The 26,809-nt window shown below is 37.3% G+C and overlaps 1 protein-coding gene across 2 annotated transcripts in view; it reads left to right on the top strand.

Moving 5' to 3' along the window:
• CDK19 (cyclin dependent kinase 19) overlaps nucleotides 1-26,809 on the top strand; it is a 122,022-nt gene that overhangs the window by 84,145 nt on the left and 11,068 nt on the right. For both annotated transcript variants that reach the window (XM_041478042.1, XM_041478041.1), the window contains 7 exons: nucleotides 1,553-1,610; nucleotides 2,838-2,969; nucleotides 19,030-19,173; nucleotides 19,436-19,505; nucleotides 20,684-20,756; nucleotides 24,422-24,519; nucleotides 25,996-26,074. In XM_041478042.1, coding sequence (XP_041333976.1) covers nucleotides 1,553-1,610; nucleotides 2,838-2,969; nucleotides 19,030-19,173; nucleotides 19,436-19,505; nucleotides 20,684-20,756; nucleotides 24,422-24,519; nucleotides 25,996-26,074 — 654 coding nt within the window. The remainder of the gene's footprint in view (nucleotides 1-1,552; nucleotides 1,611-2,837; nucleotides 2,970-19,029; nucleotides 19,174-19,435; nucleotides 19,506-20,683; nucleotides 20,757-24,421; nucleotides 24,520-25,995; nucleotides 26,075-26,809) is intronic.

Genomic DNA, 26,809 nt, shown 5'->3' with positions numbered 1-26,809 from the left:
TGCATGCATCTCTTGCTGCCTGGTTAATGAATATGCAGGAAGTGATTATTCTGTTCTCTGGAATATTCAATTCAGGGTAGTACATAAATGTACAGCCAGAGTTCAACAATTGCCTTGAGGTGTTGATTTTATTGTCATTAAATATTAGCTAAGAGCAAGCATCATCTTTCTCTTTCATAGATTTGCTGGTGAGTGTTTGCTCAAGGTCAATTGAAATTGCTTGTGTTTTCCAAAAAGGGAGTGCGTATTGCCCCTCGAATGGTTCCAGTATATGTTGGACAATGAAAAGTCAGTGGTGGTGTTGAGAATTACAGATTAAAAAAGGAAGAATAAAAGAGGTGTCTGGAAAGAGAGGCAGTGGTTGGAGCCAGGGAAGAAACAAAATTTGCGGGATGGGAAGAACAGCTTCCTGGGGGAAGGAGAAAGAATAGGTGAAGTAGAGTGCTTTTTTTGTTTGTTTCCTTTTTCAAAAAAGCTAAAGGTGTGTAATTTTGAGTCAAGTTAGTAACCCTAGTTTGAGTGTCTCATTTCAGGTAAATAGCAGCAAGGAACTGGGAATTTAAGTGATATTCTGACATTGGTTTTCTGGGCATCTCTTTCAGATTATTGAACAAAACCTGCTTGAGCAGACCCTCTGCAGGCATTAAAGATTTAAATATAATTATTGTTTGGATGAACGTTCCAAAAATTCTGCTTTGAAGCTTTGTTATGCATCTCTTCATTCAAATTACTTAATGTTTTCAATCTTGTTTACTTTTTACAGCTGTTAACACAATAGGACAAAAGCTTCCAAGGAATGACTATTGATGTTTGAGGGAACCTAGATTCTAATTGCAGAACAATTGCTGTGATGTCATGTGCAGATTTTATGTGGTGTTCACAAACAGCTGGTTGCAAACAAATAGATTGCAAAAAATGCCTATAAAGGTTTTGTTCTACTTGTAAAGCTGCTGTCTGCACTGTCAAAAGCTTTTGGGATGTGGCTGTGTGTGAATACTCCTGTTTCAAGAGAATTCTCATAGCATGAAATCAACTTTGTGGGAAAAAAGTGCTTTTGCCCATGTGATTTTTATCATTCATACACTAAAAACAAGCACGGCTCTAAAAATGTAGTTAGGGTGAAAACAAAAGTGGCTCTCAACTATGCATTTGTATACCAAGATTTGGCATCACTTTAAATAAGTTATACCAGCAAAAGTGGTTCTTGCCAGATTATTGATGTGTAGCATAAAAGTTAGGCTAATATAAAACTTTCCTCTAGAAGAAAATCTCTCCAGTGAATAGAATTATTCTAGTAACAATAGAAATGCACATTTACTTAAAGATGGCATTTCTTACTGTGAAATGTCAAAGTGTATTTCTGTTTTCTAATTGTGAAATTGGTAACTAGAGATAAAAACTAAATGTCAGCAAGATAAAGGTATGGTAATTTTAGACTTCTAAGGGTGTTTCTGTAAATGTTTTCATTATAAAATAAATGTATGTAATTTTATTATTCTCAAAAATTATCATCAAAGGCTGATCAGCTAAAAATTCTGCTTTTGTTTTCCAGAAACCAGCAAACATTTTGGTAATGGGTGAAGGTCCTGAAAGAGGAAGAGTCAAAATAGGTAAACTTTTTGAGAAAATATAATTGTGCAGCTAAGAGATTACTATAATAAAAAAATGCATCTTCTGTATAAGATAGAAACAAATCTTCAGCATTCTTTGAGTGTATGTATCTACAACCTCTAGTTCAATTTTAAATCTCATTCACTGACTTGACATACTTAAGAAATTCCAAATATATTATTAGGCTTTTCTAAACTTGCCAAGGGTATTGGATAAGACATAAAAGCATCTGTGTGAAACAAAGAAGTAATAAGCACAGAGAGCAGTGGTGATGACCAGGGTTCTTTTGACGTCTACTCTGATTGGTTAGCATAAGTTAGCATTGTTACTTATAAACTGTGTTTGGTTTTTTATTTTTATATAAATAACATTACTGCATATGTTTGTAGAGATCCAAAGGTTTGTTATGCAAAAGTTATTTGGTGTCAAGGTGAGTAACACATGTAGCTGTGATGGTCTTTATCCAAAATCTAATTTCCTTCTCAATTTTAGTGATGTGGCTATTATGGTTTTTAAATAAATAATGCAGCAATACTGAAGCTTGTGTGAAAGAAATGTTTTAGATTTGAATTTGGTTTAAAATGTATGGGTTTGACAGTACACCAAATTTTGTGCTTTCCCATCCAGCATTTCTTACTGTTACTTACCAGGCTCATTCTAAGGAGAATTTTTGAGTTCTATAGAATGAATGCTTAGTTTTAAAATACACCTCTGTGCATGCTGACTGACTCTGGAGCTTATTCCTCCAAATCATGTAGGAGGCATGCCTTGAAAAATAGTGCAAAAACAATCTACACTACAGTCATTTTAATTTTGCACTTTGGGTAAATATATAGCAGTCACAAGGACTCACAGTTTTGTAAGCATGTATAAAAATAAAGGAGAAAATGTACATTAGAGACCTATTACTCTTCAGTTAACCAAGTTTCTGTTACAGTTTTTAAAAATGAATAGGCATCTGTGTTATGTAAAATTTTACAATACCATGATGAAAATGCGTCAGATGTTATCCTTCATAGTTTTAGGAATTAACTAAATGGGATTTAGCCTTAGAAGAATTTGATCCAGTATTGTTGTAAGTAGTTTTTGGTTTGTTAGAAACTTTGAATTGTAATTTTTATTGTTTTTGAGCTGTTGTTGTAATTGTTTTTGACAATACTATTGAATTTTGATTTATTTGTATTAAAATTTAAATATTCTTCTCATTTTTTCTCCCCGTTCCCCAGCTGATATGGGTTTTGCAAGATTGTTTAACTCACCTTTGAAGCCATTGGCAGACTTGGATCCAGTTGTGGTGACATTCTGGTACAGAGCTCCAGAGCTGTTACTTGGGGCCAGACATTACACAAAGGCCATTGGTAAGTTGTCCTGTAAGAAAGATGTTTGCCTGCAAGTTCTGTAAGGATAGCAGCCTTATAATGGAGAGGATGGTCAGCTGACCTGCTAGTTTAGGGGTTTTGTCACTGAAGTAGTTGCAGATGATCCCATCCATAAAGGATTAATCAAGATTAAAACTTTTTGAGGACTGTGCTTTTATTTTTCAATATAACCTAGATGTTTTAAATATCTAGCTTGTTTTGTTTTTAAAACAAAAATATCCTTTGAATTGGTTTATATGTTTTCTTAATATTGCCTTAGAAATCTTGTAATCCTGTGAACCTTTGAAAGGGAAAGAGCTGTGGCATTCTTGTAGGGTGTTATATGTCCAGTGTTATATGGGTGGTTATGTCTTGTAGGGTGATATATGCTTCTGTGAAATGTGTGTCTTGATAAGCAGAAGGCTGGACTCCTGTGCTGTGCAGTCTGCAAATCATTTCCTCTTGATGACTTACGAAGCTCCATGTTCAGGAAATGCTGGTAGCCAGGTTCTTTTCTGCCCTAGTAAGTTCCAGAAGCACAATCAGCCTCGGTGCCCAGCTGTTTGAAGAATTGAAGCATTGAGGTGCATGGGAGGCGTGGTTGGCTTATATACTGAACTGCAAAGGAAATAGTGACCCTCTGTTATTAGTGAGAAGTTGTTCCTATGAGTACAGAGATGGCTTTCTTGGCAGGCATTTTTCTGTTACAGAAATTTTTGGAGATGCTCTGTGGGCCTTTGTTCAGAGAGTTACAAAATACTGTGTTGCACTAGCATCTCAGTTTGAGTGTTCTTTTGGGTGGACCAACACTTTTAAGGCACACGGTGTGTTTTTTAAAATAACTCCTGTTTATTCAACTACCATATACAGCAAAAGGTTTGGAGAATGAATGAACTGACACCTGCTTTTTTGATGTAGCTTGCATTTCCCATTTTTGTCACCATGATATTTTCTGAAAAATCCTTTACCAGGATTTTCTGCTGAGAAGCCTCAGAAAAGAAATGTAAACAATAACTATCTGATGGCTGTGGAATGTGGTCTGGACATTGTTTGCCAACAGGTGCATCTTTGATTCGTCCATGTGGATTGTTTCTGCTTAATGACCAATCCATGGTCCAGCTGTGTCGGACTCTCTCAGAGTCACAGGTTTTTGTTACTCATTCCATTCCCTTCCTTTCTAGGTCTCTTATGGATCCTTTCTCTCTATTCTTTTTAGTATAGTTTTAGTATAGCATTTTAATATAATATAATACCATAATGTAATAAATCAGCCTTCTGAAACATGGAGTCAAGATTCTCATCTCTTCCCTCATCCTGGGACCCTTGAACACAACCACACATTTCTTTATTGTATTCCACTTCCATTTGAAATCCTCCAGTGCAGGAATTTATTTGTATACTCTAGGAGAACTCTGCAGCAAAAGCTGAAGTATCAGGAGTGAGAAAAATCTGGTCCATTTCAAAACCAAAAACCTGGTCCAAAGAAAAATACTTACTGCAGACAGTTTCAGTCAGGTCAGAAGGGACCCTGGGAGGTTTCTTGTTCATCCTCCTGGTCAAAACAGTGCCCACTATGAATTCTGCCTGGTCTGTTGAGGGGTTTGTCCAGCTACATCTTGAAAACCTCAAAGAACAAAGATTTCATACACTCTCTGGTTAACCTGTTCCACTGCAAAATCATCATCGTAGCTAAGAATTTTTTTTATACTTAGTTAGAACTTTTTTTTTTGGTTTATGCCAATAATCTCTCGCTCTCCTGTTGTATGGCATTGTAAGAGCCTAGCTCCATCATCATGGTCACCTCTGTGTAGGTTCTGGTGGGACTGCTCATAGATTCCTCTTCAGTCTGAACAAGCCCATGTCCCTCATTATCCTCTCCTGGAGCAGGTTCTCCAGCTTCTAACCATGCTGGTTACCTCTGCTTCTTGCCTTTGTTAATCCACTGTTTCATGGTCGTTACAGCCAAGGCTGTCATTGATTATCATATCCCCAACCAGGTTCTTCCTTCTTCCTCAGCAGCAGATCTGAGGGATTACACATATAGTTTACCCCTAAGTCCACTAGAAATCCTTTCAGCATCCCTGAAGTGACCCTGTTTATGTTCTGTTTGTTCTCCACGATGCCCCATGGTCTGTTCACCTCCTCCCACAGCTCCTATTGCTGGTGGGCCAGTGCCCCAACCAAAGTGTCTCTCCCAGTGTGAGGCCAGTGTCACCCTGCAGACTGGCTCCTGTGTGGTGGCACCCTCCCTCTGGAGCTCTACCTCACCTGAGACAGAGGCATCCCAGGGCATCTGCTCCAGTGGGAGCTGGGGATGGAGCCTTGTAATGCCCCTGTCCCCTGCGTGGTTCTGGCACAATCCCCTGGTGGCAGGAGGAGACTCTTAGGGCCTGCTTTGCATCTGCCACTATGCAGACTGGGCTGTTAACTGCTAAGTCTGTCTGTTGGAGTGTTTGAAAGAAAATACCAAGAGAATTGCCTCAAACACCTGCAAATTAGATGCTTAAATTGCCCTGTGTTCGTAGTGGAAAACACTGATGTGAATGGACCAGATTACTGAGTGACCTGCGTGTGTGGTACAGGGAAGTTACCTCAGCTGACAGCTACCTGGTTTGATAGATGGCATATTGTTTGGAGATTTGGGTGAGTGATATGTACCACTATCTCAGGGTATCTCTTTGAAGGATGAATTAGTATAATGCTGTTGTTTGTTTAATTATGTCATAAATAACTCAGTTCTTGCCCTGAGGGATCTCTAGTCTGTACTAAAACACAGGCAAGAAGTTCCTATGAAACTTCAGGGGATGATGGTACTTTGGAGAGATCTGGTTTTTCTAGAAGTTTATTATTTCTAAGGTTTTTATTTCTTGTATCACATCAGTGAGTCACCCAGGAGGGGTGTGAATGGTTACATAGTGCCTGGCATGCAGCATGAGTGCTGAGGGCACGCAAAACTGTTTGGGCAGCAAAATAAAAAATAAGGAAATGAAAACAAGGAGAGTTGCAAGTTGAGACTTGTGGCTGACTGAAGGATTAGAGGAGCATGTGACTGAAGAGAAGAGAAAGGAAAAAAGGTACATGGAGCTGATCTATGTGCAGCTTTAAGGCAAAGAGAAGAAGTGAGTAACAAAATGACAGTAGTGATGATGTTCATGCAGTTTATTGAGTCCAAACTTGTGTTTTGCTTCTAGCACTATGTGTACTTAAAAAAAGGCCATTTTCATGAGCTAAGCATGCTAGTGAGAGTTTAATTTGAATGCTCATGTTTTTTGGCAAAAAACTTAAAACATTCTTTTAAGTCTCTGTGCAAGAAATGCAATTTTTATATCTCTTAATATTACACAATTCTCAGGAAGTCCAATGTGTTGCTTTTAGTAACAACTCAGAAATTGAGATTCTCATTTAATTGCTCTTGAGTTAGAAACAATAATTTAGAAGGAAAGTGATTAGATATAGCAAATTATGGGAAAAAATGGATTATTTAGTATAGCTACTTGTTTTCCATAGCTATTTCCCCGTGTCTTTTGGACAATGCATAATTTTATTGATTAGTAAATACAAATAAGGCTAAGAGCAGAGTTTTCTTTTTCAGTTTTGTCATAGTGAGAAATATTTTTGTTTGAATTTACTAGGAAATCATTATCATCAGTTCTCTTCTGCAATGTCTTAACATTGTCCAAGAGTTGCTACATTATTCCGATGTTTGCTTAGGTTTTTACTGACTTTGTCTTGATTTAACTTTATTTTAAATATATTTTTTGTAATCTCTCTTCCTTATCTTTGTTTCATATATAACTTAATTATTAGCAGTGTGTTCAAAATATCCTGGATACTGTCTGTGTCCAATTTGGTTTTATTCTTGTATAGTGTCCAATTTGGTTTTATTCTTGTAATAATGCCTTTAGGTGTGCTTGCTTGCATGTAAATAATTCTCATACAAGATCAAAGACTGAAATTGGAATTTAACTTTTGACTTGTTCAGGATTTTTGTCTTTGATTTCTGGACTTGATCTTAGTTACATTTTGTAGGTTCAAGTTTGAGGGAAAATTACAGTAAATACCATCTGTTTAGGAAGTGCTATATATTACACAAAACAATATATAAGCATATTTTATTATTTTAGATGTGATTTTTCAGTGATATTTGTCCTTTATTTAGTTTGTCTCTTCCTAGTAATTAAATATTCTACTTTTAATTTATTTCCTTGCAGAACGGATAGTTGTTCATCCTATATATAAAATCATGTTTTAAAGAGATGTAGGAATCAAGAAAATACTGTTGTTGAAAAACAGAAATAGCTTTTGCTTTCTGCATGTTAAAAGGATAATAAAAAACCCATGTTAGGGTTTCATGGAGATTAATATTTCATTTCCTGAATTGTGGATGTTTGTAATGTAAGCCCTACTTGTCAATAAAAGCAATATTAATATTAAAAAGTAAAGTTATTGATATATTAAAAGTAAATTTCTTACAATTACTATTAATAAGTAATATTACACATGTAATACCTGCTACCATAGTTAAAAGTAACTAACTTACCAGATGAATGCAGATTGGGAAAATTGTGCTGTAGAAGTCATAGTTCATTCTCTATTCCATTACCACAATATGAATTTGTACTAAATTCACTATAGCCTGGGAAGGTTTTCTGCATTTTCAGCATCAAAATTCAAAACCAGAATATATTTCTCTCTATTCATCAGGTCTTAATACTTTAGCAAAGACGTAAAACCTGCAAATAAAAGTAACTTGAACAAGCTTCCGGTGAAACCAAGTAGCTGCAAAAATGTAAATTGCTTGCTATCATGGAAACTTTAATAAAATTACCAAACAACTAGAAAGTCCAGCAGAACAGAAAATACTTAAAAATACTCTAAATACTTAAAAAACAAGGTCGAGGTAAGTGGCAAGGTATAGTGCTCCTTTCATGTACGGGCAAAGACTTCTGCAGTTTAATTTTAAGGAAACTAAAGGAAATGACTGTGGTAAAGTGAAGGAAAAGTTAAACTGACTTTGAGTTTGAAAGGAGACATTAATCAGAGTGAGTTTTTGCACTCTGGGAACATCAGATTAGAAAAGAATGTTTTTGTAGGTAAAGCAAATAGTAAGAACTCTTTCATCATAGGTTTTTAGGAAAACATGTGGCAGTCTTCAGTATGATTCATTCTGGGGCATCTTGTAGCATATCAAGGTAATAACATAATTATGACTCTTTTTTATCAAGCTGCAGCTTGTATAGTTATCAGTGCTATCAAACAAGCCTGTTATCTTACCTCTCTTTACCACTTGCCTTAATTAAAGCAATAGCATGTTTGATAAATGGCATCAGATGACTTGTAGTATTTTAGATGGTTTGGATTTTGTTGACAAAAGAATTCTTTAAAATGATCATTCAGCCACCCATTAAGCAAGGCTAAAACACTGTCCTAAACCAAAAAAAAAGGATGGGCTTGTTTGTAGTGAAAAAATAAATCTGGAAACCTGAGAAATCTCAGTTTCTTAGGTACCTTTTCGCACTTGTCTGAATTATAGGTCAGAAGAAATGTCAGAAATGGCCGCGTGGTAACTGCACTTACCAGCCCAAATGAGACTTAGGTGTAGAGGAACTGTAATTCAAAGCCTGGGTAGTGCACTGTCACCTTATTCTATTTCCAGAGTACCATGCAGTCATGGAAGCTGGAAATGTGTGAAAGGTATAAGCAGATATCAAAATGCCTTTGAAAACATTTGAAATATCACAGGAAAATATTTGGTGTATCAGAAGGAATGAATTTATAACGAATGCTGGGATCCATCAGTTTCAACAATGCCATTTGACCTCATGCAGGAATAAAAGAGAGGGAAATATCTGGGGTGTATTATGTAGGATTTAGGATGGAAAGATGTGCATATGTGTTCCATATTGCCTGTGCAGTGAGTCCCACACATTCCGAGTGCATCAGATGTCCCTACTGTGCATGCACAGATTGTTGGCATGCTGGCCAGCCTGTGGGGCCTCTGGAAATCTTGGACTGATGCCTGAAGCTCTTTTGGTCTCATATTCTGGGAGGGTTGGAAGGAAAAAAAATGAGACCTATCTGGAAAATCTGAAATGAAACCAGAAATTACAGGTGGGATCAGCCAGAAGATTGAAAACTCTTCAGAAAAAAAGGAAAGGGGAGGTTCCCACCTGTCATCTGTGGAGCCACAGGAGCAGGGGGACTTTTAAGAATCCATGAGAAATAATTTTGAAGAACAAATCCATAGTCAGTCAGCATTTGATTGCTGCATAGGAATCCACATTCTTGTTTGTGGGAGGTGATGATTTGAGGAAAGGATTGTGGAAAAACTAGAAAAATAAAGTAAACTAGAGAGGTTTAGAAAATATTCGTTTATGAAAAGAAAATCTCTGGCTGCACCAAGAAGGAAGCCTTGTTCATGCCCTGTTATACAACATGAGGGGTAATTGCATTCAGATGATATTTTGTGGTAAACTTGTTTTGGCATGTGGTAAACTTTCTTGATTTTGATTATCAAAGTTGTTCTTATGCTTTTTCTGAGAGGCAAAATATTTTAATACCAAGGATTAATTGTTGCTCTCTTATCTAGTTATTGCAGGTACTGGATGATTTACTGGTGTTTTTTCTTCTTGCTCTCCAAAATAGCAAAATATGTCTAAAATACTATACAAGCTTCTTCTTTTATTAAAAAATAGAAAGCATTTTCTACTACAATAATCTAAGAAATGTAAAGTTATATAAAGGATTATTAGATCACCCAATTAGAACATTTTAAAGCTATATTAGTATTTTGGGAAGCTTGGGATGCTGACAGGAACTCATGGAATGTGTTGCACACTTTAACACATTAACTGTTTTGTGCTTTAGTTCCTTCCTTCTTCTAACTCCTCTGTTAATCTTGTTTCTCAAATATGTTAACTCTGGAAATTACCTGGTGGTCATTGTCAATTCTGAAGAGTCTGAGAGGTGTGTAGCAGTTTAATAGTCAGAAGAATGAGAATGGTGCTGTAGGTCTGACCTGTCTCTGCTGGTGTAAAACCAGTGTGGAGCAGACTAAGTTTCATTTTTTAGGACAGTAAGCTGGGTCTCAAAAGACTTGGCTTTAAATACTGATTCAGTCCCAAGGGTTCCATGTAGTTGGCCACATTTAATTTATTCCATCCCTAGTGTTGTTTCATTATCTATAAAATGAGGACACTACTTAATGGTATTGTCCTGAAGATAAAGTCAGTTAAGGATAATAGGGAACTCCAGTACAAATATGCTGTAAATTGTTTTTGTTAACTCACTTAATGTTTTATTTGTCTGAGAACCTGGGATGTCGCTTAGCATCTGCAATTAACTGAGAAATTTACACATTCTGGACATTAAAAACAAAAAGGAAAAAAAAGGAAAACAAACCCACTAAATCTTCAACACAACTATAATCTGTTAATTGTCCTGATTTGGATTGCTTGGTAAATGAACCTGTAAACTTCCACATGTGGCCATGCACTACTTTTTCTATTCTTATGACTCTCTCCACTTGCAGCACTTAGGAAGCAACATACTGGATGCTTTTGCCATTTTTTTTTCAGTATTTTGACAGATTTGGTGCTGTATGATGATTACTATGACTTAATTGTACATGGCTTATTTTAGAGCAGGAAAAATAATATAAAATACTTTAGAAGGCAGAATATCCTCTATAGCAATAGCTTTGAGATAAAAACCTCTTTTGAGCAAGAGGCACCTTCAGAAATCTACACTTAATCCCATGTACAGCAAGAGTCATCAATGATTTGTGGGCCAAAAATCCTCCATACTGGTCATAGTTTTAGTTCCATGTCTTTTTTCCTTCTAACTGTTTTTCACTCCAAGTATCAGCTTTTGTGTTCTTCCAAACTGTTAATTACCATGGGGACTCACATGGACAAGCTTTTTTTTCCCCTGGTATCTCACTGACTTTGCCCTTTACCAGACAGATGAGTTTTGCAGCTGCACGTTGATTCTCTAACCTTCCTGAGCAACATATACCATGAACTAAGTTAAAAAAAAAAAAAATCAGATTTTTTTAAAAGAAAGATTACTTAGGGAAGTAAGACCTTAATATCATTGCTCGTTATTTAACTAAAAAAAAAAAAAAAAAATCAGATTTTTTAAAAAGAAAGATTACTTAGGGAAGTAAGGCAGGAGTTTTTCTTGTGAAAGTTGGTTCCATAAACATGTTACTCTCACTATACTGTGCAGCAATAAGTAGCTTTTAATGTGCACTTCTTGCTACCAAATCTGACAAGTTGGCTCCTAAAAGTTGATTTTGGCTGAAAACCAAATGCCTACTATCCTAACAAGATGCATACTTCTGGTGCAGAGGAGTTGTTTTAGCTGATCCATCAGTTTGATCATCAAGCATAATTACTTCAGCAATTATCAACTGAAACTTTCAACATTGCAGCACTGATTGAGTAGAATGACTGGCTTTCAGGACAGGTGTGATTGCTTCACAAGTTGACTTCTTGTCAATAACTGTGATTGACAGCAGAATTACTCTTCACACCAGTTTGTTTCATGTATTATCCAATGCAGTTGCTTATAATTACGCTGGGGTTATTGTCAGTGCCTTACTAGAAATAGTTGTAAGGCTGAAAACCTTAGTAACAGACATGTTAAGATATTGTAAAGTAAAACACTGTGTTTGGAAGGACAAAGAAGCTTCTCCAGTGGTACTGTCTGGGAGGCAAGGTTTCTTCATGTGCATTCCTCTCCATCAAAAGCATTGATAACTTCTAGAAAAGACTGTCATGGCTTGTGAATTGGAACAGTCCAAGGAAGTATTCTTCACAGATGTTCCTTGTTATAACTCAATCTACCAGATAGCAGGGGTTTTGCTCACCTTATGTTAGCTCTGATGGTGCTGACACATTGGATCTATTAAAAAGTTGTAATAGTTAAAGACACCAGCCAAGTGAGAGCACACAACAGATAACAAACTCATGTTCCTCTTTAGTTAGTGTGGAGGTAACCTGCAAAGGGTTCCACTGTCTAAAAAAAAGCTGGTTTATTAAAATATTTTGCATTTAATTAGAAAAATGTATATTTCCCTTTCAAATCATATGGACTGCTTTCTTATTTGCTATTGTCAGTAATTTTTTTCACATGATTTTATGAAATGCAGAGTTGTGCATATTTCCCGAAAAGTTTTGTAAAAACTATTTAACCTAACAGTGGCTAATCTTGCCTGTTCTTTATTCTGTCATCATTACAGGAGGAAATAATAACAATTTCTGTATTAGACCTGCCTAATACTTTGCAGTGTAAGAGAGACTTGTGACCTTTGCAATAAGTTTACATACTTCCTTTACTTGCTGCAGTTTGATACTTGGTAGTGGGAAGTAGCCCTGAAGCTACAAAGCTGCTTTTTGTCACCCATTACATTCCTCAGGCTTTTGAAGAGTTGTCACTGAAAGAGCATTTTTCTTTTTTCCCTTGTTTCCATGAAGCTTGCCAGGGTACCTCTTGGACCCTCAGAGGTCTAAGCATGGCTGTTGCTGAAACAAAAGTAGCAGTGTGTTCTTTGCTAAATCTTGGAGATGATCCAGTTATCATAATATTCCTCTGCCATCTTCAAGCATCTAAAGATTTAGGATTAGGGAAGAAGCAAGACTGTAACACCCTTTCCATGCCAGAACTGAACATTGTCCCACTGACCCAATTCCTTGCCCTAAAATGACACCACCTGAGGCTGGAGCCAACCCCAGGTTCTCAAAGGACTGAGAGGAGAAAGAAGATGGAACTGTCACTCTATTCTGCATCATGCAACCATCACTCAATGCTCCTGAGGAAGTTAGCTGCTCTGCTGCTAGCCAATGTAGCAGATCATCTGGTTTATGCAGTAGTCTTGGAGACACAAGTGAGGAGTTAAAGAATTGCTGATGACAATGTAGTATATAGGATTCGTGGATGGGGGGGAAAGGAGTCTTTGAGAAGACAGTCACTAAAAATCCTTGCAAAAGCAGTATAATGTTGGTGAAGGTTTAGTTCTCAAGGTACTGATGCTGGCAAAAGTCAAATTCTTGTGCTCTGGGGTTATAATTGTTAGTAAGATTTCAGCCTTGCTGATTCCTGTCTTCAGGAATCTGAACGTTTTAAATACAAGGTTTCATATAGAACCATAAACCTGGAATTTCTAAATTATTGGATGTGAAGTTCTATAAGCTAAGGATTAAGTTCTTTTACAGGATTTTGCTGTTTGAAATAATATTTTTGCTGCATGAAAGGACTACTTAGGGCCCCTGGATTTGTTGCCACTCCCTGTATTAAATCTATTGTACCTGTGTTGTCAAGCTTAGCACAGTAATTTTAGTGTAATTTTGCAAGCTAGATAATGTATCTAATGCATAGCAGAAGTCTGAAATTATATAATCCAGGATCTTCATTTAATGATGTACTGAAGAGTAGAAATTTAAGTGGGAAAATAAAGTATGTTGATAACCTTGAATACCTCTGTTAAGAGAGAATGTTGAAAGCCTGGACCATTAAAGCACTGCAGAAAATAATTGATTTAAGTGAACTCAGAATTTCAGTCAAGATGCTTTAAGATTTTTAGAGTTGTATTAATTGAAATTAATTAATTTGTTAGTGTAAACATGGGAAGAAAGCAACTTAGTTTAAAATGCGAGGGTGAAGGCATAGAGGTGAAAAGAAAAGTAAGGATGGTGCATTTCATTGTTAATTCAAGTTAGTATGGTTTTGCACTTAAAAGTTTTGAATTATCTTGACATTACATCATGGCACAGATGATGCACTTTTGAAATAAAACATTGTTCCTAGATACATGGTTGGCTGGCTGTGAACATCCCTCGGATTAGTGGGAAGTGTTATTTCTATCTGCAGCACAGTCATCTTTGTGGCTTTACAGTGTAAGCTGTTCTTCAGTCAAGGTCTGTTGAGATGCTGTTTGTTAAAAATTGGTCAACATTTCCTAACATCAATGAGTGAAAGCAAATTTCTGACCCTTAACCCACTGACACCATTTTTTGCTTCCCCTTGAAAAGCCTGTCACATGAAAATATTTGCCCCCATTTTCAGTTTTTCATAGAAGGTGTCAAATTTAAAAGGCTGGTAACCACTTCCTCAACCTTCTGTTTTGCTGACTAAAGTTTAAATGAAACACATCAAAATTGGGACCTTAATGTATGAATGGAAGGTCTTTCCCTTGTGTATATGTATAACAAAACATATGTAACAGTCATGTTCTGTTCACCTTACCAGACCAAAGAAATCCCTGTTTAAGGGTATATTATTTTCTTAAATCTAATTTCTAATGCTAAAACCAACATAAAAATTAATAAACTATTTTTCTATACGATCTCTGTGCTCCTAAACTCTTGTGTATAAAGATTCCAGCTAAGTCTAGAATGTGCTGTTGTGCTCAGCATGAGATGAATTTTTTTTTAATAAGAGATTATATCTTTTCATTAGACCAATTGATGGGTATTTGAAAAACTTAGACACATTTGCCTGTACAGCCCTATTTTAGGTTTCCAGTTAGTTGGTGTGTTTGATGTCCTTGCCTTGACTGGAAAGTTTTGGAGGATCTTAAGTAGATGCTGTAGCTCTTAGAGGTGGCCTGAAAAGCCCTGTTGGGGCTGAGGTCTTGCTAACTAGCTCTTGGGTAGCCTGGTTGTTGCATTAGCTCTTGACAGGTGCAGGGAAGCTGTATTCTGCTGTCTGTCCTTCTGCTCTTCATTGCCTTTACCAGCATTCACATGTGTCCAAGAGTGTAGGCTTTGAGTTCAAAATGTTCAAAACAACAACAGGAAAAAACTTTGGTTGAGTACTGATGCTATTGTGCTAAACCTCACTAATGATGAATTCCTCAGATTGATTGCACCTCGGTAGATGTTTTCCAAGTCTTTACTTGCTTTTTTAAAGAGAATTTTATTAAAGAATTCCATGAGACTAAGAGACTGTTTATTTATTTCTTTTCTTGGATATAGTTAAGAATTATGATGTCTTTAATCTTGAATTCTGTCCTGTGTTCACTGAAAAGTTTTGCTTAATATGCATGGGAAAAGATGTTTCCTTTTATGAGTCAAGGCTATTGCTTAATAAATTGTCTTATTGTCTTTAGTGGTCATACTATTCTTAAAGAATGTTTCCAAGATACTGGAAGAAATACAGAAATTAGATTATTGTTCCATAGAAATGAAAGAATACACAAGCATTTGTCTGCTTAATCAGCCCTATCATTGAAACAGCATCTCTTTGTTCTTGCTTCTTGGCTACAGTGCTAAAGTGCAGCAGGACATGCAGGATTTTCACAGCTGACCTGTAAAGCTATTAGAGTCCTAGGTTTTAAAACTGGGACATAGCCATTCAAATATTTTAATTACCTGTGCACACAGGCATTTATATAGGAAGTCTGTTTACAAGTGTCCGTCCGTAACTTTTCATAAAATTATGTAGTATTGTCATAGTGGAAGGGTATTTCAGTGGAGAACAGGTTTGAATGGAACCTGAGGAAGTTGCGTGGTTAAGAGTCACTCCTGCCCCTCTTTCCAGAGCCAGGGAGTAAAATTGGCTTGCACTGGGATGCAGTGTAAACTTGGGGACAGTGAGGACTTTGTAAGTCTTGGGGCTGGAGGAGAACATCAACAAAACAACACAGCCCAACAGACAGTAAAAACCTGTTACCTGTTACCACGGATCAGTCCTGAAGCCTAATGACAGTAGAAGAGACTGTAGGAAACAAAACTATCTTTATAGGAACTTTACTCTGGTAAACTTATTAGCATCCTCCCAAGACATCAGGATGGGAAAACATTTCCTCCCAAGATGGGAAAACATTTAGTACCCAGCGCAACTCTGTAGGACTTTGTGTCCCAGTTTTCAGTGGGTCTGGGACATAACAAATGGATCCCTTCAGTAGTTTTAGCTTTGGCTTAGGAGCAGTGAGGCCACTCACCATCTTGATCATTAGTAGAGGGGGGAGGAGAGAATTAATTGTTAGATAATTTTTGCCACTTATTTTGGTGCTTGCTTTTAAAAAAAGTTTTATTTATAATGAAATTTTTATATAACATTATAAGAAGCTCCTTTAGTGCTAGAGGCAGATGATGTGCATTAGAATAATAATACACTATACTTGAAAAATATTACTTGTGAGTTTTAAGGTTTGCTCTGTCAGTGCCCACTACTGAGGAGTAGTAGGTGTTACTTGGAATATATTTGGAGTAGATGTAATAATCATTAATTTTTAAGGGTCATAAATGGAAAACCTTAATTGGCACTAGACAAGGACTTTTCCCCCATAGTTAGACCTAAAACTTGTATTTGGTTGACTACTGTGAACAGTGTAGGAGATAAATACCTATTAAGACTGCTTGTATCTATGAAGTGTTTAAACTTAGCAGAATTTAATGAAGCATTCCTCCTAGAAAAAGTGCCACATGTGGTACACTATTTTTGCAAATTATGAATGTTTTTTAGAAGAAACAAACAAAAGGACTAGTTAACCTTGGCAGAAAATCATTAACTGTGAATGGTATCAATATATGCCAAGGATGTGTTCAAGATCAGGTGACATAAAAGGTTCATGAAGAGAAGACCCTGACCTGCGTGAGCTGTATGGCTGCAAGGCCTTCTCCATATATTTAATCTTTCCTTACATAAATTAAAGCTTCAGGTTTTCTGTACCAAGTCCTTTGGGTTACTTTATATTAGTTTTTTGGAGATGCAGAATATCTGGCAGGAAGCATAGAGGGTTTAACCCAAGCATATGAACTGCTGGAGAATATAACAGTTGATCAAAGTTAAAGTAGTCTCATGTTTGACTTGCCCAATAATGCCATCCCACAGAAAATTATAACATCATCTTGGGAGTTTCCAGTGTTTATTCAGGTGTAACATCCAGTTGGTACAATGTTTGTCTTTCTGAATTCTCAGAGGGTTTAAAATGCACTCTCTGTACACTCTATAGTGGCTCTTCTCTCACACAGTGCAGGTGATGAAGGAAAAACAGTTTTGAAGTTTGCTGTGTCACATCAGGGAGATTTCCCAGTAGAGTTTTGCTTTCAGGGAGAATACTAGATTACTAGATTTTACCTTATTTTTTCATTAAAAGGAAAAGGTCAGTCTGGATAGAGCAGTTAATAATGTAATAATGAGTAGTGGCCTGGTCTCTCCCTCACAATGTGATGGACAGTGAGCACTGTAGAAAGCCGTGAAAATTAAGAGAGCTGCAATTCTTTTAGCCTCTAGATAAGCCATCTCCAAAAGGATTTGCTATCATATGAAAATGAGTGAATAGATACAGTTCAATGAAGATTCCATTCTTCAATTAATAAGTAATTTCCATTCTGGAGTACATAATATATGCCTACTACCCAGGCAGCAATTGTGATTAATATGCTGCATTAGTTGCTTGAGTAGATAAAATCTCAACAGCTAAAGATCTTGTTTTCATGCAGGTAAGGCTAATAGGAAAATCAAAGGAAGATAAAACCTCGAGAATGTGATGTGATGCACAGAGCAAGTTATACCCTGTCAAAACTGTAAAGTCTGAATGAAATGTTATCAGATTTTCCTGTAAGGGAGGTTGGAAGAAAGGGCTATGTATTGGGACACCTCAACACACCTGTCCCATGATGGAAATGGAGCTGACCAGGTCCGGCAAATAGAGTGTGATGGCTCATGTCTTTATTTCCTACATAAGGAGAGCAGTGCTTTTTCTTAAGGACACTCTGTGTCTCATAGGCAGCATGGGCCAAACATTACCATTGTCAGCAAGTGCAGTTTGGAGTCTCAGATTAATTGCAACAACCAAGATACTTTTCTTAGTGTTTTCTTTAGTCTGAATTCAATAAACTAAATTCTGGTTAAAGAATTTTGTATCTCTTAGAATTATACATTAAAGTTAAATTGCTTTTTGTATTTGTTCTATTAAAATAGAAAAATTAAAAAGTTTTCCTAGGTTCATCTAATTTAACTTCAGTTACTACACAAGTCTCCACATGCTTGTATGCAGCAGACTATGCTTATTATTAATCTGTTCTCAACACCTTTTCCAAAGTTCTTTCCCCAGTATCCCAGACACATATTTATCAGTGTAGCAAATCCTTAAATCCTTTTTTTTATTATTGTTTTGAGTTTTTTTGGATTTGTTTTGTTTTTTTTGAGCTGATAACAAACTTCTTTTCACTGGCAAATTCACACTTTCAGTGTAAGATGCATAGTAAACCATTTGGGTCGTACAGAACACTAAGATGGGTGGTCATGAGCAGTAACTAGAATGCATACATGTAATCTGGAAAACTATTCTCTTGTAAATTAATGTTTTGGTCCACAATAGATTGAATCTAAAAAAGCATATTAATGAGAATTTTATGAAATAGAAGTGGTTTTTTTTTTCCTTTCAGTATATAGAATTATTAAGGTAGAAAAGATCTCTAAGATCATCAAGTCAAACTGTCAGATATCATGCTGTTGTTTTCTTTATGTATGTGAGATGTAGATGAGACAGTTAAAGTATTTTTGCAGTGGGAGTTGGTTGTCAAGTAGGATTTTAATTTTTTCAAAGTTTAGTACTCACTCTTCTACACTTGATTAAAATTAGGATCCTTTTTTCCTCATTTTAACTAGCTTGTACCATTTGGTTTAACATATGAGCCATTAGTCTTCTTCTTAGTATCTATTTGGTTATCAGTTATCTGTTTGGAATTGTTCTGAAATATGTGGTAGCAGTATTATTTCAATGTATCTTTGTGAGGAATAATCTTTGATAAACTGAATGCCTTTTAAGCTATGTTGTAAGCAAATATTGTGTAGGTTTCTGACATAACTGTGAATATTTTAAGTGCTGGACTGCCACTGTACAAATGGCTTTTGAGACTCTAATTTTGGTTTATAGAAAGCATATTTCCAGATTTTACCCTTTTTAATGTATTATGTTAATGCATTGTTTTTAAATGTGAAGCATTTTGTCTTAATGTGGTTATACAGGTTAAGAAATTATGCAGAAACAAAAACCAGAGCAACTGAGTACAGCAAATTTTCATTAATTATTTCGCTTCTTTTGTAGATATTTGGGCAATTGGCTGCATATTTGCTGAACTATTGACTTCAGAACCTATATTTCACTGTCGCCAGGAGGACATCAAAACAAGTAATCCTTTTCATCACGATCAGCTAGACCGCATTTTCAGTGTAATGGGATTCCCTGCAGGTAATTTATTTTCATTAAAGCAGCAGACATAACGCTAGTGAGTTGTTTGTTGTTTTTTTCCTAAAGGAAATTACTAATTGTTTGTATAGGTACGAAGAAACTGTCAGTTTGATGGATTTGGAAATGCTGGCAATTAAAGAACAATAGCACTGGCCAACAAACAGGAAGTCAAACAACTCCTGTAGTTATTTCTTCCTGAGTATTACTTAAACCTACAAGTTCAGAATTGTAACTGCTTTTTCTTTTTTCCACACTACCGAAGATAAAGACTGGGAAGACATAAGGAAGATGCCAGAATATCCAACTCTTCAGAAAGATTTTAGAAGAACAACGTAAGTAATGATCATGTAACAACAGTTCATTGAGTGTGGAGGAGGCAGAGATCAGCTCCTGCGCTCTGACTTCTTGGGGAGGGGATTTTGAAGTATTTGGGTTCTAACACCATGGCAGCTGTCCTGTTTGAATAAGCTGGTTTACATGAGTGGTATTCTCTCCCTCAGCTGCTTGCTAAGAACATCAGCTGAGTGGCCTCCTCATTTCTCTAGAAGGGATTGCTATAAGTGTAATTTAATCTCTGGCAGGCACAGACAAATAAGCTTCCTTAACTCACTTCTATTACATATTCAAGATAATGTTGTTCATTTTGTGTGAGGAAGAATAGGGAGGCACTGGTATTTTTGACAAGTAGATACTTGGAGGCAGCAATGTATTGGACAGAAATTTCCATTGCAGGTGACATGTTCAATAGATGTCAATTCAAAGCCTGTCAGGGATCTGAGAATTTTCCACTTTCACTGTTTCCTGGTGCTTTGGCTAAATTATTCAAGTGGTGATAATAGATCAGAGCTGGTGAGGAGTCACATGGACTCCTTAAAGCAAGGTAGAGGACATGGATTTGGGAGTTTTGGATTCTGTTTCCAGCTCTGACATGGATTCATTACACTGGCTTTACACAAGATATGAAGCTTCTTTCTTTTGAAAGTGGCTGTAGATGACCTCTGGAGCTGTAAATTAAAGGCAAGACACATGTCATAGGTATTTAGGGCAATTTTGAGTTTGGGAGCCATAAGGACTATATGGTTTTCTGGAGGCTGGGGAGACAGAATGGTGATCTAACTGCTCTGCCAAGTTCTAACCAGAAACAATAGCTTAAATGCTGTGCTGGGATGAGCTGCTGAATGCTTTCTGTGACAGAGTTGCTTTAGAAAAATATAGTATAAACTTCAAGTTGTGTCTCTGTCATTGTCCTTATCAACAGCTTATCCATATCCTATAAAAGTTGCATGTTTCTTGGATATAGTCTTTACACAGTTGATAGCACTCCTGTTGGTGAAAAACACACTTTATGTGTGCAACTGCTAGATAAATATCTGACATGTCTTCTGATAGCAGTTCTTTTTACAGTTTACTTCCTGAGGGTTGGGAGATGTTTCTGTGGTCACTTGATAAAGTGCCATGTTTTTAATGCACTGTTATTTCAGACATGTTTTTCTTTAACTGTATTTTTCAGATATGCCAATAGTAGCCTCATAAAATACATGGAGAAACACAAAGTCAAGCCTGACAGCAAAGTTTTTCTTTTGGTAGGTACATCTTGAAAATTGCTATGATGATAGGAATGAAATTGCATTTCTAAGGGTAATATCTGTGTCTGTTTTCCTATCTCATTCTAATGAACACCCATATTAAAGAAAGCTATTTATCACTAACTGGCCATTTTTAAAATGTGTTTTCTTCATACACAAATTGCTTAAACTGCTGGAATTGAAGATCTGAGAGTCTTCTCTAATTAAGATCTGCAAGACATTTGTATACCCAGCCTTACCTTTAGGTCTGCTGTGCAAATAAGAGAGTGAGTACAATATGTGTCTTGATTCTGTATGGCGTCAGAGACCTAAAGAGCCCCCAAAAGCTAAAGAGTTATGTGAAGAAAGGGAAGAGGAAAGGAGAAATTTATTTCCTGTAGTAATTTGGTTTTCTTTCTCTTCCCTCTGACGGTAGTCCACCACTGTTCTGGGGATGATTCTAAACAAAATCCCTAAACATATATTTGCTGGTTGCCTAGTTGAGTCATCCATTGTAGGCCAACACAGGGTTGCTCTGTCTAATACAGCATAATTGCTGGATGTCTCTGTGATGACTTTGTGCTGTCTAAATTTAGGAATGAAGTTCAAAGTGACTTTGCTAATGTTGTATACAGGGAGCTCTGTAATGAGGCTCTTAGTACAGCTTGACTTTCAGTGGTCTGTTTTCAGTTACAAATGCAGTATGGCAGTCATCTCTCTATGTCCTGGCAAAGATTTGCTCTTTGACTCATTAGTGGCTGCTGGATGATGGCACAAATAGCTGTGGAAGCAGAGTAGGTTGGTCGCAAGTGGGTGGAAGGGAAGAATTTCCATAAGAAGAGTGAGACTTGAAGAAAAATGAATTAAAATTTCTTAAAATCAACTTACTGGGCACGCATTGGAATCACCTGGAGGGTAAATCTCACTGAAAAGACAACAATTGTAAGAGACATCATTAGTTAGCACATGAATTTCCATGTTTTCCTACCAAAAGTGGAATCCACCAGAAAACTTGCTTGCTGTCAGCTTATGTTATTAATTTCCTAAGGCTGAACACTGAGCTGAGAATCATCTTGGTTGGGTTGGCTGCTTTTCCTGGGGGAAATATTAACCAGATCTCTGAAGAACAACAAAACCCACCATACTTTGCCCTTCTTTCTGAACATTGTGACAAAGACTTAGTTCTCTAAGTAAGGTAGTTTGTTAGATCTTTCTCACAGTTCAAGGAGTGAATAAGGGTGGTTAATGATCAGCTACAGAGACAGAGGCTGATCTCAAATAGGTCAGTCTCCCAAAGCTCTGAATAAGAATGTCCAGGAGTATGGACTGCTTTCCTGATACCTCATTGCTGTATATTGGAGGTGAAGCAGACTCCCCAAAACGCCTTCTTCATATCCGAGGTAGTTAAAGAGATTATCTCCATCTTGCAGGGTGACCTCTGAAGACATTTGCTTTGTAGCAGTCATTGATTGAGACTGTGCTAATGAGTACAGGAAGTGGATCATGGGGAACAGATGGCATTAAGTAGATCAGTGCAGGATAGCAAGTGACTCTTGACAAAGAGAATGATATTATGCCATTCTGCTGATTGACACTGAATGATAATGTCTACATGAAGGGCAGAATGTTTTCCATTCAGGAAGAGGCGTCTGTTCTTGCTGTCCTGGAAAAGTTACAAGCATAGTATTCATAGCTGTCATGTCAGGCCAGTGGAGCCTAAGAGCTTGAGACCTGCTGGGAAGTATGAGATTTTGATGAAATCTAGTCTCATTGGTTTTGTTTCCTATGTTGTCTTAGCAGCTGCTGCCCTAAAAGCAAATTGTCTCCATACTTTTTTTTTTTTTAAATTCATTTTCCCAGAAGCTACAGATAATCAGAATTTCTCAAAGAAGTTGGTTCACAGTAGCATCACCAATAGGAAGGTTATCTTGCTGGGAGCGATTTTGTGTGTGGTATTACTTGGAATGGGCTAGCTGACTGTGTCCTCAGGAGTGAAGCAGGAATGCTGAGGGAAGGAGTCCAGGGGGCAGAGGCTGATGCCCTGTGCTCTTCTGTCAGCGATGACTTCTGGTACCAAAGATGAGGAGTGGCCTTGTACCGATTATACATTATAGTCTCTACAGGTCACTGTGGAGGAACTGGGAAATTTGCATAACCTGTAATGGAGCCAGAAGCTGCTCTGTCTGACAGAAAATTTTCATGTAGGGAAAGGTGATTTGAAGTAAAGATACTGAGTACCAAACTGTTGTCTATATTGTATTGCGGGAGGTCACTATGTAGAGAGCCAGCATATCATTAGATGTTCAGTTTGTGAAGATGCACAGAAAAAACCCTACCGAAAATGTAGGGTTAAGAGTTATCTCACCACACAAAAATACAGTAAATAAGTGCCCATTCAAACCCTCCAGGTGTATACAATACAGGAATAGCTTGAGGTGTATCTTTAGGCAAGCAGCAGAAACCCATTCAGGAGCTAGTTGCAAATGAACAGATGGGTGGAGAGACAGCCCAAATGGCTCTGTTTTGCTGTGAGTCTTTTGAGGCCTGTGGCCCATAAAGTCTGTGAATAAGAAGAGTTAGGAAGGAAATGGCAAAAGTATAGAGTTTTGAGACCTCATCTATCAAGTAGGGTTAACTACAACTATTGAAAAAATGATTCCTTGTATTTCCTTTCTTGAGAAGGGTGAGTCCTTTTACTGAGGCTGTTTGCTTTAACATATATATAGAATATAGAATTGTGTGTCACGTTTTTTAATTTATTGGAATAAAAAGCCCCAAATACTCATGCCAAAATCACATTCTTTTGTTGAATATCCAGGCAGTTTTTGTTGGAGACCTGAAAGAGAGTTTGAGCTGAGATGTCCTTGACAGAAGGAAATTTATTTTCACTGCTGGCTTGAATTAAAAGAGTATTGTATGAGAGCAGGATACTGTATAATGTGGGCACCCAGATTTCCTACTGTAAGTTTATCAGAATGTGATAAATAAGTAACTATTTTAAATGATGTGATATATCTATAATTCCTATTTTATACTACTAATATATTGTAATCCTCTTAGCCTGCTGCAGTCAAAAGCATTCTGGTTAATAAATCTGAGCTTGTTTTCCTCTTAGCAAGGAACAAAGGTTACTAGGGAGGGTCTGTTCCTTCTCATTTTGGTACCAATTATAGTGGGTTTGGGAGCTGCATGGGTAGCAGAGTGCTCTGATTCTGAAATGTTGCCAGTACAAGAAATGAAGATTTATTGTTTCTGTCCCTAAAGTGATATGGAGACTCCTGGTCATGTTCAGTCCATTCTGACACTTTTTCCCTTTTGTGTCAGTAGTGTAGAACAGTATAAAAGCTGTACATGCACCACAAAAAGCTATTATTTAAAAATAATGTTTTATAAACCTGTAATAGCTGAATTTAGCATTGCTTTAGTGCAGTGGTTCAGCCCGAGCAACTAAGACTGCCTGATACACTTAACTGTTTATTATGTGAGAAGTACTTCACAACCACCGTACTTTGATGGATGTGCATTGTAGCTCTTGGGAACTTTTTGAACAAGCAATGTTAACTTAGGCTTGTCTGGACAAGCCAGACATAATCTAGCAATCTACAATCCAAGACATACAAGTCATAGTTTGAAAAATGATAGTTTGATAAGCTTTTTGCTATTTTTATTGTTATGCTTTGCAGCTTCAGAAGCTTCTTACTATGGACCCTACGAAGCGAATTACCTCAGAGCAGGCTTTGCAGGACCCCTACTTTCAAGAGGATCCTCTGCCTACATCAGAGTATGTATTCCCTCTTCTGTGAACGTCTGGGGTGACTTCTCTCTGCTACATGCTAGTCCCTGAAATGACATGACAGCTGAAAACTTCACAGGTGCATGTGTCCACAAGAAGTAGCAGCTCAGCCATGCTCAGTAGAAACTACAAGAGTAGTACAGAAGTGTCTGTATCTACTGGTGCCAGAACTGAGTGATCATGAAAAATAACCCAGTAGCACTGTAGTATTGCAATTCTGAACATACTACCAAAGCCAGAGTGACAGCATTACTGCAGCATTTAGTAAATCAATCTCTGCCTCACACAGCCTTACAGAGCCCTGTTCTCCATTGCATGGTCGATTGTGCCTCTCCCTAGGAGTGGTACAGTTCTCTGACCTACAGCCCATTCCCATATCCTCTTTTCACGGGCTAACAGTATGAGAAAAGTGAAGAGGTAAACAGCTGCCTAAAATCCCACAAATCCCTTGTTCAGAAGGTTTGAGAATACAGAATTGATATCTGTGTATTTTGTTGTCATGAAAAGTTCAAATGACATATTCAATTCCAGCTGGCAGACTTTGTCAGTTTCTCTTCCCAGTTTTCAGAAGCATGGTGGTGCATAGCATTATGATCTGTGAACTTGATGCAGGTAGACTTCTACCTTTGCTTTCACTGTGTCCTCAACTAGCAGGCAGCACCAAAAGGAGGGAACAGTCACTAGAATGAAAAAGGAGTCTAGTTGAGACTAGTTGGGTTTTTAAAATTTCTTTTTGCTACATAGCAACAAGATTAAGAACTGTTTACACCCTTTCAAAAACCACATCACATTGATTGTATTCTGAATGTTGGCACAGAAATGTAAGAAATTGATACTGGTCAAGATCTACCAGTAATTTTCTGCTTAGTGTTTATCTGATGCTATCATGTGGAGAACTGTAGCTCCCAATGGATTACAGGATAACATTATGATAAGGTCTCTGTCATAAACATTAAGGAATGTTCCAAATTGCTTTGGTCAGATGAATTTAAAAATTATCTTTTTTTTCCTAAACAAGACCTGAGAAGCTTAGTGAAAGTAACTCTGCAGTTGTGATTGGCAAATGTATTAAAGCCTGTTGTAAGCCAAGGCAGGCTCATAAGACACTAGTACTCTTTGGATCAGTCCCTTTATTCAGTGAGCCATGCATGTTCCAACTGGGTGTTGTGGAACCTCTGACACTGTGTTTGTTCATTTTACCATCTGGATCAACAAGTGGTCGTTCTGGCATTTGGGCATGTTCAACCATGCCATGATTTCTAAATGACAGCCTTGTGCCAACAGCAAATAGATCTGACATTACAATCAGCACCTATCTTGGGTGCTCACGCTGCCACTCACTTGTGGAAACAGGATTTGTCAAATACAAGAAATGAAGTTATGTTATACGCACTTCTTTTTAACATAGCATTAAGTAAACGTATGCCGTGTGTACGTATTTGTGGAGTGTTTACTGTGTTTCAGTGTGTTTGCTGGCTGCCAGATTCCTTATCCGAAAAGAGAATTCCTCAATGAAGATGAACCTGAAGAGAAAGGGGATAAGGTACAGTAAACTCTTTGTTTGGTTGGGGCTTTTTTACTTTCAAGTATGCAATAAGAAAGCATCATGGTTCCAAATGAAAACTAATGAAACATAGAGTTAACAAAAATGTGTTTCCAAGGCAAAGCTCTCTTAAAACTGCTTCTCAGACAGTTGAAAAGTATCAGATGCCTTGGGGTGTCTCAGGTGGTATCACCAGCATGGTTTGCCCTGACTTGTGGGGAATGAGCTGGATGGGCTGTTCTGTCAGCTGTAGCCTGCTCTCAGCTGCTGTTGTTCCAAGAAGACCTTGCTACCTCCTGCAGCATCGCATGATGAAAATGTGTTGTGAGCACATGAAAAGAATGGCATTTTCATTGTATGACTGGCATCCATCCAGCCATTTGAATGGAGATGGCTGTCGGGGTCTCAAATAAATAGTGGCAGCCTGCTTCTGGCACTACATCAGAACATTTCATCCATCTGCATGCAGTTTCCTGATCATGTTGTAAGGGCCCTCAGACAAAGGAGTAATAAGGATTCTGAACTGTTCTGGTAGCAACAATCTGCTCTGAATATTCTCTTTTCCATAGCCCCATAGACATGAGCGAGAACTTGTTTGTGTCCTTAATAAATTCTGGGGTGTTTGCAACATAATCTGCTCTGCTTGGTGCGTGTAGCTCAGCTGTGCTGTGTGACCACAGCGATTGTCCCATAGTGCTGGGAAGGCCGGACAATGGTGCTACAGTGTAGGAAACA

The sequence above is a fragment of the Pyrgilauda ruficollis genome, unplaced genomic scaffold (genome assembly GCF_017590135.1).
Source record: "Pyrgilauda ruficollis isolate IOZ18807 unplaced genomic scaffold, ASM1759013v1 scaffold43, whole genome shotgun sequence".
Lineage (NCBI taxonomy): Eukaryota > Metazoa > Chordata > Aves > Passeriformes > Passeridae > Pyrgilauda > Pyrgilauda ruficollis.
Note: the sequence above shows the minus strand (reverse complement) of the source record. Positions and strands in the feature narration are given on the sequence as shown.